The sequence below is a fragment of the Macaca mulatta genome, chromosome 20 (assembly GCF_049350105.2).
Source record: "Macaca mulatta isolate MMU2019108-1 chromosome 20, T2T-MMU8v2.0, whole genome shotgun sequence".
Taxonomy (NCBI): Eukaryota; Metazoa; Chordata; class Mammalia; order Primates; family Cercopithecidae; genus Macaca; species Macaca mulatta.
In genome coordinates, this window is record NC_133425.1 from 10,014,334 (window position 1) to 10,030,654 (window position 16,321).

Here is a 16,321-nt window from a genome sequence, read left to right on the forward strand (position 1 = left end):
CTGTTTTCTACACGGGTGATCGTGGGCAAGTTACTTCAGTTCTCTGAACCTTATTCTGCAAAATAAGAATGATTAGAGTATTGCCAGCTAACGTTTATTGAGTGCTTGCCTGGACTAAGCACTATTTTAAGTGCTTTTCGTGTAATAAGTAATTTAATCTTCCCAGCAATCCTGGATAGGTGGTGTTATTATCTTCACAGAGGAAGAAACTGAGGCAGAGAAAGAGGTTACACAGCTGGGAATTGGCAGGGCTGGAATCCAAGCAGGCAAGAAGTTTTGCTTCAGAAGCTGTATGCTTCCCCCAAACACTCTATGACCTGTCTGGGGTTCTCTAACTCAAAGTGTTGCTGGCAGATTCAATGAAATCACATAATAACTGCCTGGCACACAGTAGGCGTTTAATACATGCTGGTGTCTTTTACTGCTGCTTCTCCATGAATAGCTGTCTCACATATAGTTCTAAAAGGCAATATTATATTTCTGTCAGAGTTAACTTTCCACTGATAACTATTAAAACTACTTCACACCATAGGTACAAGCCCATCTGAATCTGAGAGTGAATTTCAACTGTTCGTCAGTAAAATGAATGTTTTTGTCCTTAGAGTTGGTATAAACATGGCCAGATGGTATCGGCCTTGCCTGATGGACTCTAATCAGGCAAGATTTTACAGTTGAACGGCGCAGGATCAAAACAAGGCCATTAAAAGTTGGACTCTGCCTGGAGTTCAAAGGGACCCTGTTGCTTTCTATTTAGGAACTCACGAGTCTTGCAGTCATAAAGCAACAACATAAAGCAAGCTCCCAACTCTAGTTCTTCGGGCAATTCATCCAGGCTGCCCCCTGCAAGCTGCTCAGCCCACCAGATCTGCACTGGGGAGTGCATTAAACACGGCTGTGGAATGATGGGGTGGAGGACGCCATAGACACCTGGCCCTATGACAAGGTAAGTCTCATTTTTGGTAACCAGCATAGGAAGGAGGACAACAGCTACCAATGGGCTGTGCTTCCCACGTGCACACTGGGAGCATCGTCACCAGGTCCCCAGTTGGTGCAGACTTCACGTGTGGATGGTGGCCATATGAAAACTGACATGTGGCCGGGCGCAGTGGCTCATGCCTGTAATCCCCACCCTTTGGGAGGCCAAGGTGGGCAGATCACTTGAGGCCAGGAGTTTGAAACCATCCTGGCCAACATGGTGAAACCCGTCTCTCCTAAAAATACAAAAATTAGCTGAGTGTGGTGGCACGTGTCTGTAATCCCAGCTACTCAGGAGGCTGAGGCAGGAGAATCACTTGAAACCAGGAGGCAGAGGTTGCAGGGAGCCGAGATTGCACCACTGCACTGCAGACTGGGTGACAGAGCGAGGCTCCATCTTAAAAAAAAAAAAAAAAAAAAAAAACAGGCCAGGCCCAGTGGCTCAGGCCTGTAATCCCAGAACTTTGGGAGGCTAAGGCAGGTGGATCATGAGGTCAGGAGTCCAAAACCAGCCTGGCCAACATGGTGAAACCTCGTCTCCACTAAAAATACAAAAATTAGCCGGCGTGGTAGTGGCTGCCTGTAACCCCAGCTACTCTGGAGGCTGAGGCAGGAAATGGCTTGATCCCCAGGAGGCAGAGGTTGCAGTGAGCCAAGAGCACACCTCAGCAGTCCAACCTGCGCGACAGAGCGAGACTCCATCTTGAAAAACAAAAAAATGTAAAACTGGCATGCTACAGACAATCCTATGCATCTAAATTATTTACATGGCCACAGCATGGCAGGAAGACGGGGCAAAATCCAGACAGGAAGGAAAGCCACTTGACAAGGGACAAACGTGGTTACATCACAGATGCTTTCACCGAGTTTTCAAAGACTGCATGTTTCCTTCCATCTACTCAGCTTCCGAGTCCAGAACTGGAATTCATGGTTGAGAAACTTTCCTTTGCCTAGAAAGCCGGTGGGAGGAGGAGGGAACGGAAGAAGAGACTGTTTATTATAGCATTTTTCTTCATTTGTTAGGATGAATGACGTGCTCATTATAAAATTTTTAAACACTTACTACTAGAAGGTTAATGTTGAAAGTGAAATACTTACTGTCTCATCTGCCCCTCTGACTGCCAATGCTCTCCCAGGGGTAACCACTCTTCACAATTTGCAATGTATGTATGTATGGATGTATTTGAGATGGAGTCTCACACTGTAGCCCACCAGGTTGGAGTGCCATGTTGCAATCTGTGCTCACTGCAATCTCTGTCTCCTGGGTTCAAGCAGTTCTCCTGCCTCAGCCTCCTGAGTAGCTGAGATTACAGGCATCTGCCACCACCCCCAGCTAATTTTTGTATTTTGAGTAGAAATGGGATTTCACCACACTGACCAGGCTGCTCTCGAACTCCTGATCTCAAGTGATCCGCCTGCCTCAGCCTCCCAAAGTGCTGGGATTACAGGCGTTGAGCCATTGCGCCCAGCCAACGTGTACTTTTTAAAAACACAAATAAGATCACACAGAACTACACTGTTCTGTGACTTGCTTTTTATTTATTTATTTTTTTACCTACCTACCTCGTGGTCTTTTCCACAGATATAGCACAATCTCATTCTTTTTAAAGGCTGCATGTATACTACAATACGAATCTACCAACATTTACTTAACCATGTGGCCTACTAATGGAAACTTAGATTATTCCCACTTTACTTTTCTTTTCTATTTATTTATTTATTTATTTATTGAGACAGGGTCTCACTCTGTCACCCAGGCTAGAGTGCAGTGGCACAGTCATGGCTCACTGCAGCCTTGAACTTCTGGGCTGAAACAATCCTCCTGCCTCAGCCTCCCAAGTAGCTAGGACTACAGGCATGCACCACCATATCCAGTTAATTTTTTAATTTTTCTTTTGTAGAGACAGGATTTCACGATGTTGACCAGGCTGGTTTTGAACTCCTGGCCTCAAGCAATCCTGCCACTTCAGCTTCCCAAAGTGCTGGGATTACTGGCATTGAGCCATCACGCCCGGACTAGTATTTTTGCTGTTGGAAATATTTCAGTGAACATCCTTATATGTATACTTCAGTATTTCTGTTAGATTTTTGCTATATTCTGAATGTTTATGTCACCCCCAAATTCATATGTTGAAACCTAATTTCCAATGTGATATCTGGAGGTGGGAACTTTGGAAGCTGATTAGGTCATGAGGGTGGATCCTTCACGAATGGGATTAGTGCCCTATAAAAGAATTTCAGAGAGCTCCCTCACCTCTTTTGCCATGTGAGACCACAGCAAGAACAAGCCTGTCTATGAATCAGGAAACAGGTCCTCCTAGACAGTGAACCCGCTGACGTATTAATCTTGGATTTTCAGCCTCCAGAACTGTGAAAAACAAATGTTGCTTCAGCCATCCAGCCTATGGTATTTTTGTTAGAGCAGCCCAAGTGAACTAAGACAATCATGTTTAGAATTGTTGTTAAAGGGGGGAACTGCCAATATATCCACCATGCAAATCTAAAGACAACTCCCATTTTCTGAGAAGCTGCTTTGCCTTCTATTGCATGGCTATGGGTGATTTTCGAAGCTTGGGTACCGTGGAATAACCTGGGAAGCACAAACAAACAGATGCCCAGGTTGTACCAGATTCAACAAGCGCTGGGCACACTTAAATGTTTTTTTTTGTTTGTTTTTTGAGACAGGATCCCGCTCTGTCACCCAGGCTGCAGTGCAGTGGCGCAGTCTCAGCTCACTGCAACCCCTGCCCCTCGGGCTCAAGTGATCCTCTCACCTCAGCCCCCCCAGTAGCTCGGACTACAGGCATGTACCCTACACCCAGCTAATTTTTCACATTTTTAGTAGAAATGGGGTTTCACCATGTTGCCCAAGCTGGTCTCGAACTTCTGGTTTCAAGCAATCTGTCCGCCTTGGCCGCCCAAAGAGTTGGGATTACAGATGTGAGCCACTGTGCCTGGCCTTTTATTGCTTTTGTTGTTGACTTTGGTTTTTTGGGGGCAGCTCTCAGGTACTACCCTACTGGTGCATGACGGAAGCCGTAACACATTTCCTGCTGTCTGGTGGAGATCTGTGATTTCAGCTTAGGGATAAAGGGTTAGAATAATGCATTTGCTCTGTGTGCCCTCTGCTGGTACTGCGTGAGCAGACCACACATTGAATGCCTGCATGGGTGAGAATCTGTGGTCTCACCTCCCAGGACAAGCCCCTTGCAGACTTAACAGAGTGGTGATACTTCAAGGGCAGCGATGGTCAATCACGTTAGAATCACCCAGGGAACCGTGAAAATAAAAATGCCTGGTCATGGGCTTTGACAATGGGGTTTTAAAAACACTCTCCAGGAGATTCTACACATAAAGCCAGTGTTAAGAACCTATTCTTTGGGCAGAAAATTGGCCCAGGAACACAAAGTCCACAGAACCATGTGTCACTCTGGTGTCTTCTGTTCTAGTAGTCTATTTCAGAAATTCCCAGCCTGCCTGAAGCTCAGAATTGGCTTCAAGCCGGTCAAAAAGACAGATCCTGGGGACCCACCCCAGACATAATCAGAATATCCCGGGGTGAAGTTCACTCAGGTCATTACTTACAACCCAACAAAGAGAGAATTTTTGGTTTTAATGAGGTTAAGGTCAAATCATTATGACTTCTTAAGACATTTTTTAGCCACAGGCTTTATGTCTTCATGGGGAAGGGAGTCACAATCACTGAAGAACTGATAGGCAGGTGAAGGCAAGGTACAGAAGGAATGAATAGCCACGTGTAACTGCTATGCACATTTCTCTTCTATATAATTGAATATTCACTACACTTCTTGAGCATAAATAGTGAAACTCCGTTATACAGAGAGGACACTGAAGGGGAGGCGGTTAGTTCTCTTTGCAGGTATCTAGGGAGAAAGCCTTCCAGGCAGAGGAAACTGTCAATGCAAAGGCCTTAAGGCTGGAATATTCTTGATGACTGGAGAAGAGCAAGGCCATCGTGACCTGGGGGAATGATCTCCACAGAGTTGCGGATGAGGGAGGAAAGGGGAGGGTGGATTAGGCCATCAGCCTTCACAGCAGAGTGATGTGATTCTGTTTTTAAGCATCACTTTGACAGCTGCGAAAATGGACTCCAGTAAAGCAAGGATGGAAGCACAGGATAGAAGCATCGAAGTGAAGGGCCGGGCACGGTGGCTCATACCTGTAATCCCAGCACTTTAGGAGGCCGAGGTAGGTGGATCCCTTGAGTTCAGGAGTTCGGGACCAGACTGGCCAACATGGCAAAACCAAGTCTCTACTAAAAAGAGAAAAATTAGCTGGGTGTGGTGGTGGGTGTCTGTAATCCCAGCTACTCGGGAGGCTGACGCAGGAGAATCGCTTGAACCTGAGAGGCGGAGTCTGCAGTAAGCCAAGATCGCACCACTGCAACCCAGCCTAGGTGACAGAGCGAGACTCCATCTCAAATTAAAAAAAAAAAAGGAAAAATAACCACTGTTGACAAGAATGTTGAGAAACAGGAACCCTTGTCCATTGCTGGTGAGCGTATAAAATGGTACAGCCGCTGTGGAAAAGTGGCAGGTCCTCAAAAATAAACAGAATTACCACAGGATCCAGTAAATCCACTTCTCAGTACGTACCCAAAACAACTGAAAGCAGGGACTCGAACAGATACTTGTATACCAGTGTTCATAGCAATAGCCAAATGTTCATTCATTAACAGTCAAAAGGTGACGACAACTCAAACGTCCAACAGATGAATGGACAAACAAAATGTGGTATATACAGACAATATACACTGCACCCATAAATGTATTTAACCATAAAAAAGAAATAGCACTGACACGTGCTACAACATGGATGCACCTTGAAAACACTACACCAAGTCAAAGAAGCCAGATACAGGCCAGCTGTGCTGGCTCACGCCTATAATCCCAGCACTGTGGGAGGCCGAGGTGGGTGGGATCACTTGAGGTCAGGAATTTGAGACCAGCCTGGCCAACATGGTGAAACCCCCATCTCTACTAAAAATACAAAAATTAGCCAGGCGTGGTGTCAGGCACTTATAATCCCAGCTACTTGGGAGGCTGAGGCAGGAGAATCATTTGAACCGGGGAGGCGGAGGTTGCAGTGAGCAGAGATTGCGCCACCGCTCTCGAGTCTGGGAAACATAGGGAGATTCCATCTCCAAAAAAAGGCCAGATACAAAAGGTCACATATTATATGATTCCATTTATATGAAATATCCAGAATAGGCGGATCCAGAGGGACAGAAAGCAGATTAGTGGTGGCCAAGGGCTGGAAAAAGAAGGAAATTATTGTTCAATAGGTATCTTAGTTCTATTTGGGTTAATGACAACATTCTGGAAATGGATGGTGGTGACGGTTGTACAACATGTTCTGTTCTGTTTGTTTTTGAGATAGTCTTGCTCTGTCGCCCAGGCTGGAATGCAGTGGCGTGATCTCAGCTCACTGCAACCTCTGCCTCCCGGGTTCAAGCTTCTCTAGTCGCTGGGAATACAAGTGCCCACCACCATGCCCAGGTAATTTTTGTACTTTTAGTAGAGACAGGGTTTCGCCATGTTGGCCAGACTGGTCTTGAACTCTTGACTTCAAGTGATCCACACGCCTCAGCCTCCCAAAGTGCTGGCATTACAGGCGTGAGGCACTGCGCCCAGCCTGTACGACACTGTTAATATACTTAATGTCCCTGAATTACACTCTTAAATATGAGTAAAAGGATAAATTTTAGGTGTATCTTGGTACGGTTAAGAAAAATGGAAGGCGTGGCTCCAAGAAAAAGAGGAAATTCTCCAAAGAGGAGCCAGTCAGCAGTGGGCCTGAAGAGGCAGCTGGCAAGAGCAGCTCCAAGAAGAAGAAAAAGTTCCATAAAGCATCCCAGGAAGATTAGAATGCAAATGGACATTCTCTGGGAGGTGGGACACACCATAGCCCAAGGTGACATCTTCCACCCTGTGCCCTGTTCCCCAATAAAAACAAATTCACAAAAAAAAAAAAAGAAAGAAAAATGGAAGGCTACACAATAAAACATTATTATTTTTTGTTTTGTTTTGTTTTGAGAGGGAGTCTCGCTCTGTCGCCCAGGATGGAGTGCAGTGGCGCGATCTCGGCTCATTGCAAGCTCCGCCTCCCAGGTTCATGCCATTCTCCGGCCTCAGCCTCCCGAGTAGCTGGGACTACAGGTGCCTGCCACTACACTCGGCTAATTTTTTTTTGTATTTTTTAGTGGAGACGGGGTTTCACCATTAGCCAGGATGGTCTCGATCTCCTGACCTCGTGATCCACCCGCCTCAGCCTCCCAAAGTGCTGGGATTACAGGTGTGAGCCACCGCGCCCGGCAATAAAACATTCTTATTGACTTTCGAGTGGCAAAATAATAAAGATCATGCCTTCCTTCCTCTTTACTGTGTTACAAATTGCATAATGAACATGTATTATTAATTATGCAGGGCAATGCATATAACTGGCTTTAGTTTATAAAAGAACGTACCAGCATACGGTCCATTAGGCTTTATTACACTGCAGGGCCATCCAAAGCAAGAGCCTCTAGATCTCAGCGTGGTGAACAAATCTCAAATGGGGTTTCGTGCTCACTTGGACGACATCGCTGCTCATCGATGTGTAGTTAACATCCTGGCAGACCTTTCTGCTGCTGGATGTGTGAGGGGCACAGCACAGGGCTCTGGAAGTCCCTGCTGACTGCTCGAAGCCTTTCTCCATGCCAAAACCTCTGACCAAATGCTTAATGCTATCTGCTCTAGGCTGCTGAGTCTGCCACACGTTTGACATTTATTCCCACATCCATCCCACGAAACAAGCAGGGCTTTCCATTTTACAGATGTGAAAACCAAGGTTCAAAGAGACTCAATAACCCACCCCAGGACAAGTGACAGAACTGAGACTTCTGACTCCAAATCCTATGCTCCCCCACCACACCTCTTTGCCTTTCAATTTCACACCAATGGACTGTCTGGGTGACCCTGGCATAGGTTCTTCTAAGAACTGGCTCTTAACAAAAACTTCTGGCCGTTATCTGACTGAATGTCACACACGAGTGCTGTAAGAACTTGCTTAGAGCCTTTTTCCTAAACCTGGACACCAGCTCTTGCCTTGTGAATTTCTTCATCACAAAACACATGTTCCCAGGGGCCCAGGCAAAGTCTCCAAGTACCCAATCCCCTTTCTTCAGCTGTGCCCACACCCTCAGCCTTCCTGTCAATCCAGGTGACCCAGGGTTACCCAGAGGTCCAGGCCCCAGTTGTTTACTTGAACATCTGATGTCTCCCAAACACCTGCGTGAAACGCTCTCTGTCCAGGATGTGTCCATAGCGCAGGGTGACGTAGAAGGTCTGTTTCCCGCTGTACCGCTGGATACGCATGAACATCTCCTGAGGCTGGTCCTTGGTTTCTGTCAGGGGAATCACATCTGCCAGGGGACAGTATGTGTCCTGCCGCCAGCCCCAGAAGCTCAGATGGGCCACCCGCAGCATGGTGCCAGACTCATTCAGATACAGGATACCAACCAGTCTCCGAAAGAAATAGCTCATCCAGCACAGCATGGTCAGGGCAAAGCCCGATATCCCACTCATCAGGCACACGGTGTTGAGAGTCAGGAGGCCCTGGGAATACCAGTAACAGGCTGGTGGCAAAACTACCACTGTCAGGGCAGTCTGTGCCAACTTCAGTCGAGACAGGAACCCAAAGATTCTGATGGCATCAAAACGGTAAAACATCCAGAATTTCTCAGTCTCTTGGTTTGGTGGTTTCTCCTTCGAGGTGGGTGACCTGCTCCCCACCCACCTCTTAGGATCCTCCTGCCCACTGCAGCACCACAACCCATGGAGAGGCCTTTCCCACGCAGCTTTTCCCCGAAATCTAGGCACAACTCGGAGAAGGGCAGCCTGAAAGGGAGACAGTAGACGATTTCTCTCATGGAATTCAACCACATTAATCACACGGTGAACATCTGCAAAGCACCATACTCCAAGGCTTCTGCCAATCCTGCAAGGTCACCATTATTGCCAGAGGAGGGAAGGGTAAAGCCAGATGTTATCTCATGTGGGCATCACAACAGCTATCTAAGATAGTTATCACTATTTCCACTTTACCACTAGGGAAACTAAGCCCAGAGAGGGTAAGATATTTACCAAAGAACACACAGTCAGTGAGTGCAGCAGAGTCCTCCTTCCATCAGGCAATTCCAAAGAAATACAAGAAAGGAGGTGCGGCCATCAATAATTCAAAACATATCTAGGGAGTCCCAACTCTGGGCTGGACAATGGATCCACAAGGGGGTGTGAACATTTCCCCAAGCAGGAAACTGAATAATCAATGTCTTAGTGGGGAACTCAAGCAACAAATCTGTGAGATAGTTATCCCAACAAACTTTCTAATTCTGTTTACGTTATCTTGGGTGCTGGAGGGAACTGCTGCTTTCCCTTAACCTAGTCAGGGGAAGGGGAAACAACGAGGAGGAGGAGGAGCGAGGCAGGGAGGCCCCTACACGTAGCACAAACATATTATTAGGTGGGTAGTGAAGCAGTAAAAGCTCTGGTTCCAATTCTGGCTCCATCAGTCACTACCTGTGGATTCTTGAGCAAATCACTCCACACCCCTGAGCTTCGGTTTCTTCGGCTTTCAAAATGGGGACTCAGAACACAGTGAACGAGAAGATGGTTTCAAAGCCCTCAACTTAGTACCTGATGCGCTGTGAGAGCTCGGCGAGTTTTAGCTATTACTACTGTGAGCACGTGACGCAAGGAGGGCAGAGAAAGCCCGGGAATGGCGAATGGTAACCCACGCCAGAGCTTCCTCCCACGGATTCTTCAGGTCCGAAACTCAGGCGTCGTGCCTGCCTGCCCCAGCTCTGACCCCGACCGACCCCCAAAGAGCATCACCCCCTCAAGGATCGCCACCAGCCTCCTTACCATGGCTCCACAGCCTGCTGCCGGAAGTAAGTCCCACCGGCCCCCGGAACCTCTAAGAGCGCATGCTCGAATGTACAAGGCGGGCGTGATCCGCGTTGCACCCTGGGATTTGCGGTCCAGGAATCGTGGCTGGCGCTAGTCCCAGGCGTTGTGGGAACGGAGTCTCCTCCTCTTCCCGACGTGCCCTGCGGCTCGGGGGCCGAACTCGGAAGTTCCGGGCCGAGTTCCTGATGCCAATGAGTCTTGCGAGGTGCGGTTAGACGCTGGGGACATGGCAGCTCCTGGCCCAGCGCTCTGCCTCTTCGACGTGGATGGGACCCTCACCGCCCCGCGGCAGGTAAGTGGCGCCCGGCGGGCTGGTGGCAGCCGACTCAGAGTCCGTGCTGTTCCCAGTTGGAGCTATCGACTACCCAGGGTCGGCGCCAAGGGCTGGCTAAGGACCGCCTGCGTCCTCACGGGGGCTGGACCCTATTCTAGGTGCCCTGGAGGGATGAGAGGGAGGCCCTAACCAGCTCTTCAAGAGCTCTGATGCTTGGAAAGATGAGACGGGGCTGAAGAACTCTTAAGAGAAGGAAACTTATGCTTGGTTGGAAAATGCAATCTGGACTCACCGCTAGTCCTCGGGACCGATGGACCAGGATTTGAACCCGACATCAGCTGTGTGCCCCTTATCAGCTGTTTGCCGGCCTCAATCCTGTAACCAATGGGCTGTGCCGTGAGTCATTATATTAAAAACAGGTTTCCAGGTGAAATCGACCTAGTGGAGTCTCATCTTCACCTCTTCACAGCTGTGTGACCTTGAGCAAGTCATTAACCTTTCTGAGCCTCAGCATCTACAGCTTTAAATGGGGATATTACGTGTTCCATATGGTGACTGTGAGGATCAAATGAGATTGTGTAAGTTCTTGAAAGTATGTTGCACACAGCACACTAGGCCTCAGTAAATAGTAACCACCTCCACCACACCCATCTCCAGCCCCTGCAGTGGACTAGGAAGATGGAGGAGCCCTAGGTTATTACAGGCTGCCCGCTGAGAGCCTCTTTGGGCCTTTCGAAACTTGCTTTCCACTTCCAGATTTTGCTGCTACAGGCACAGATAAGTTTCAGTCACTATCAGCCTTGAGATGAGGCTTTCCTGTCCCCTTTTCAGAAATTGGCCACTGACAACCGGCCATTTCAACTTGAGAGTGGACCCCAATGGTCTCACTATCCTCAACTAATATCCTCACCCCTCGTAGTCTTCGCTTGGTGGTAACAATGGTGTGCTCCAGAAAGCCACGTGAAATGCGTGTGACCTTAGACGTATCATTTTGCCCTTGTCAGCCACAGGTTTGATCTACCTAGTGATGACACTCAACTCCCAAGTTCTTCAAAGGCTTTTTCTGATTCTGAAATTCAGCTATCACACACTTGGGGTTGTTAAAAGCCCATAGTGGTCTAATACTCCGGTCCCCAATTCATTTTTTGTAAAGGGCCATATAGCATATACTTTTGTCTTTGCAGACCATATGGTCTATAGTAGCCACTGAACTTTAGTACAAAACCAGCCATAAACCCTATGTAAACACAGAGTGGCTGTGTACCGGTAAAACTGTATTTATTTGTTACAGAAACAAACAGCTGCCCAGTGTGGTCTGTGGGCCATAGCGGTCTAGGGTTTACATTGCCAACCCTTTTTCATGATTTCGCTGGACCCTCTCAACCTTCCTTCATCTTTCTTTCCAGGTAGGATAGTTGTTATTACCTTTTTAAACATAAGGAAACACACTCAGTGAAGAACTAACCTCCTCAGTTTCACACAGCCGACCTGGTACAAGCCCCTGAGCCTCAGGACATTGGTTCCTGTCAAGTTTGCCATTTCCTATCTGTGCTAAGGTGGAAGCTGTCCTAGTTACTAGGTATGCCATTCAGGAAAGTGCTTCTGATCTGATTTTCACAGTTCTGACTCTTCTTTTTTTTTTTTTTTTTTTTGAGACAGAGTCTCACTCTGTCGCCAGGCTAGAGTGTAGTGGTGCAATCTCAGTTCACTGCAACCTCCGCCTCCCAGGTTCAAGCGATTCTCCTGCCTCAGGCACCTGAGTAGCTGGGACTTAAGGCGCCCGCCACCACGCCTGGCTAATTTTTGTATTTTCAGTAGAGACAGGGTTTCACCATGTTGGCCAGGATGGTCTCCATCTCCGGACTTTGTGATCCACCTGCCTCAGCCTCCCAAAGTTCCGGGATTACAGGCATGAGCCACTGCGTTCTGACTCTTAAGGGCCACTCCTGCAGTTCTAGATTTTGTCTAATAGGTTCAAATTCCACTGTGAGAGTAGAAAAGATTGCACTCTATTACAAGCCCTTCTATGCAGTTTTATTTTAATCAGATTCATGTGTTACTCTAAAAAAATTTTTTAAAGAAAAATCATTGAACTCCAAGTGTTTATATACTGACGGTGAATTAAATGGTTTTTTGTATTTTCTAAATTTCTAGTAACTTTTTAAAAAAGATATTCAGGGCCAGGCGCGGTGGCTCACGCCTGTAATCCCAGCACTTTGGAAGGCCGCGGGCGGATCACGAGGTCAGGAGATCGAGACCATCCTGGCTCATGCTGTGAAACCCCGTCTCTACTAAAAATACAAAAAATTAGCCTGTAGTCCCAGCTACACGGGATGCTGAGGCAGGAGAATGACGTGAAACCGGGGGGCGGAGCTTGCAGTGAGTGGAGATGGCGACACTGCACTCCAGCCTGGGAGACACAGCGAGACTCTGTCTCAAAAAAAAGACATTCAGCCGGGCGCGGTAGCTAACGCCTATAATCCCAGCACTTTGGGAGGCTGAGGCGGGCGGATCACTTGAGGTCAGGAGTTCGAGACCAGCCTGGCCAACATGGTGAAACCCTGTCTCTAATAAAAATACAAAAAATTAGCTGAGCGTGATGGCGGGCGCCTGTAGTCCTGGTTACCTGGGAGACTGAGACAGGAGAATCGCTTGAACCCAGGAAATGGAGGTTGCAGTGAGCCAAGACCACACCACTGCACTCCAGCCTGGGCGACAGAGCGCAACTTCGTGTCACAAAAAAAAAATAGACATTCAGTGTAAATGTTCAACTAAGATTGCTCAAAGTACTGAGTTATAAGACTTGTAAAAATACATTGTGATGTGTCTTGATGTAGGGCTGTTTTTCATCTTAGTTTATAACTTTTTAAAAATTATCACACAGTTTGGAATTTACCATAAAGTCATACCACTAAGACCACTCTTTCTAGATAGGAGCTTTGCTTTTAGAAGAGACTAAAAAATCTAGTCATCTTACTCTTTTCCAATTTTTTTTGTTTTGAGTAATTGCAATAAATCAGTTCTAAGCTTCTCCTATTTATTTATTTATTTATTTATTTATTTATCAAGACGAAGTCTCGCTCTATCACCCAGGCTGGAGTGCAGGGGCACGATCTCGGCTCACTGCAGCCTGCGCCTGCCAGGTTCAAGTGATTCTCCTGCATCAACCTCCCGAGTACCTGGGACTACAGGCGCGTGCCACCACACCCGGCTAATTTTTGTATTTTTAGTAGAGATGGGGTTTCGCCATGTGGGCCAGGCTGGTCTCGAACTCTGACCTCAGGTGATCCACCGGCCTCGGTCTCCCAAAGTGCTGGGATTACAGGCGTGAGCCGCCATGCCTGGCCCTGAGCTTCCTCTTTAATTTCATTATGTTATTTTGTTTTAAAATCAACAACTTAAATCCATAGATGGAGTATAGTGTAGCATTTAAAAGGAATACATCATGCTGAAAAAGCGAAGTTGCTGAGAAAGCGAAGTTGCTGCAAAGGACATAGAATGATTCCATTTATGTTTCAAAAATAAGACCTATTTGTATATGTGCCCATAGATGGGTATATAAATGCGTAAAAAATTAGCTAGCACAGTGCACAACAGCTACTAACATATTACCTGTGTTTAAAATGTGGTAAAAATAACACTTAAGTTTATTCTGGTAAAGATGCCTCCCTCCCAATTACAACTAAAATATTTGAACTGTGTAGAGAGCTGGTAACTTAATTGGCATGTATGAAAATAAGGCTTATAGGCCTGGCTTATGCCTGTAATGTCAGCACTTTAGGAGACCAAGGCTGGTGGATCTCCTGAACCCAGGAGTTCCAGACTGGCCTCAAAACTTCGTCTCTACAGAATATAAAAAAATTAGCCAGGTGTGCTGGCGCATAACTGTGGTTCCATCTACTCAGGAGGCTGAGGTAGGAGGATAACCAGAGCCCTGGTCGAGGTCGAGGCTGCGGTGAGCTATGACCATGCCACTGCACTCCAGCTTGGGTGACAAGTGAGACCCTATGTCAAAAACAATTTTTTTCTTTAATTTTTAAACAAGAAAATAAGATTTGTGTACTTGTGTTACCCTTAGAGTTTTAGTCTCCTGATTATTTTTTGGCTTATGAGTGTTGTATTTTCCTTCTTGAAATTTAGAAAATTACCAAAGAAATGGATGACTTCCTGCAAAAATTGAGGCAGAAGATCAAAATCGGAGTGGTAGGCGGTTCGGACTTTGAGAAAGTGCAGGAGCAACTGGGAAATGATGGTAAATGAGAGGTTGCTAATTACATCTAGTAAAAGATTAACTTCTTATGAGGATATTATTGCCAAGTATCATAGGCTGCCCTAAAACCTTATCCCCATATGGCAGACTTTCTGCTTCCTTGTTTGGGAAACATTTTCTTGGCCCTTATTTTTCCTCTGCTTTTAATCCAGTAAATTTCTGGAGTTACTGATGGAGAACTGGGTACTCAGATGTGTGAGTAGATTCACCTAGAAAGGTCAGTGGCTGTGTCTTTGGACATAGTAATCTCTCTGCCTGGAATACTTCTTGCTTGTACCCGTTCACTGCCCTTCTAGCCCCAGTCAGGCTGGTCTTCAAATTGTCCCTCTGACAGCCCCCCTCACCTCCCCATCACTGGAACAGAATCTCCAGCACAGGACCCCAAAAAACCAGAGAGGTTTTTGACCCCTTCACTGGAGATTCTGACTTGATAGGTCTGTGGAGCCTGGGAATCCTATTTTAGTAAGTACCTCCGAGAGATTCTAGTGTATAACCCTGGTAATGTAGCATTCTGTAATTATTGTAAACTATCCGATTATATGTTTTTGAAGAGCAGGAGTATGAGTTATTCATCTGCATAGCCCCAGGGCCTCCTGGCCTGTAAGAAATTGTAAGTGGATGCCAGGCGTGGTGGCTCACGCCTGTAATCCCAGTACTTGGGGAGGCTGAGGCGGGTGGGTCACCTGAAGCCAGGAGTTTGAGACCAGCCTGGCCAACATGATCAAACCCCGTCTCTACTAAAAATACAAAAAATTAGCTGGGCGTGGTGGTGGGTGCCTGTGCCTAGCTACTCCGGAGGCCAAGGCAGGAGAACTGCTTGAACCCAGGAGGCAGAGGTTGCAGTGAGCCGAGATCGCACCATTGCACTCCAGCCTGGGCAATAAGAGCGAAACTCCGTCTTGGGAAAAAAAAGAAAAAAGAAATGTAAGTGGAGAGGTGGATGAATTGATTGTTCTTTTAACTCCTATTGTCCCCAGAGTCCTCACATCTTGAAACCAGCTTCTCTAGAGCAAGATTTCTCAACCTTCACACTATTGATATTTTGGACCAGTTAGTTCTCCATTATGAAGGCCGTCTGTGCATTGTAGGGTATTTAGCGACATCCCAGGCCTCTACCCACTAGATGCCCACAGCATACACACACGCACACATACGGCTCTGACAACCGGAAGTGTCTCCAGACATTGCCAAATGACCTGTGTGTAAAATCACCCCCATTTGAGAACTACTGTTCTCAGAGATGTAATATCTTACAGTCCAAATCTGTGTAGCCTGTATTTATTGGATCCCCATTACTAGAAGAGTAATCTCCGCAATGCCTTTAGAAACTCTTGCACTTCCACTTCATTTTCCTGGTTGGTCTCCTACTTAGAAATGCTATAAACCACATACTGGGGATCATGAAGCCCTGAAAATCCTGTTACCTCCTCATGATCACCCTTTCTGCGTCTAGTTGTGTATTTAACCACTTGCTCAGGGAAGTTTTGTGTAGGGTAGCGTAGTGTCTGCACCTTTCAGAGACATGCAACAATAGAATCAAAACATTCACCAGCTAAAAGACAGGTGAAGGCCCACCTGTATCAGAATCTCCTGGGAAGCTTATTAGAATAGGAGTGTGGGGGCCCCACCCAACACATAGGGGATCTGCATTTTAACAGGTACCTGAAGTTTGAGAATCCCTCCATTAAGGTTGACAGCATGGATAGTTTCCAAACCAGACTGATTATAAGAATCACCAAAGAGTGCTTTGTTTTGTTGTGAGTCAGAGTCTTGTTCTCCGGCCCAGGCTGGAGTGCAGTGGTGCAATCTTGGATCACTGTAACCTCTGCCTCC

The 16,321-nt window shown here is 46.8% G+C and overlaps 2 protein-coding genes across 12 annotated transcripts in view; one reads left to right on the forward strand and one right to left on the reverse strand.

Annotated features, from left to right (window-relative positions):
* The first annotated feature begins 727 nt into the window (after positions 1-727).
* Positions 728-16,321, forward strand: part of PMM2 (phosphomannomutase 2) — a 45,426-nt gene continuing 29,832 nt past the window's right edge. For 2 of the 11 annotated variants that reach the window (XM_077983858.1, XM_077983861.1), the window contains exons 1-4: positions 10,107-10,236; positions 10,638-10,796; positions 11,510-11,624; positions 14,359-14,470. In XM_077983858.1, coding sequence (XP_077839984.1) covers positions 14,374-14,470 — 97 coding nt within the window. In that variant the 5' untranslated portion in view covers positions 10,107-10,236; positions 10,638-10,796; positions 11,510-11,624; positions 14,359-14,373. 11 annotated transcript variants of the gene reach the window in all.
* On the reverse strand, positions 7,468-9,927 carry TMEM186 (transmembrane protein 186). The gene is made up of 2 exons (XM_001103641.5): positions 9,900-9,927; positions 7,468-8,873 (listed from the first exon to the last, which is right to left on the reverse strand). The coding sequence occupies exons 1-2, from the start codon at positions 9,900-9,902 to the stop codon at positions 8,235-8,237; spliced, it is 642 nt and encodes a 213-aa protein (XP_001103641.2). The 5' UTR covers positions 9,903-9,927; the 3' UTR covers positions 7,468-8,234.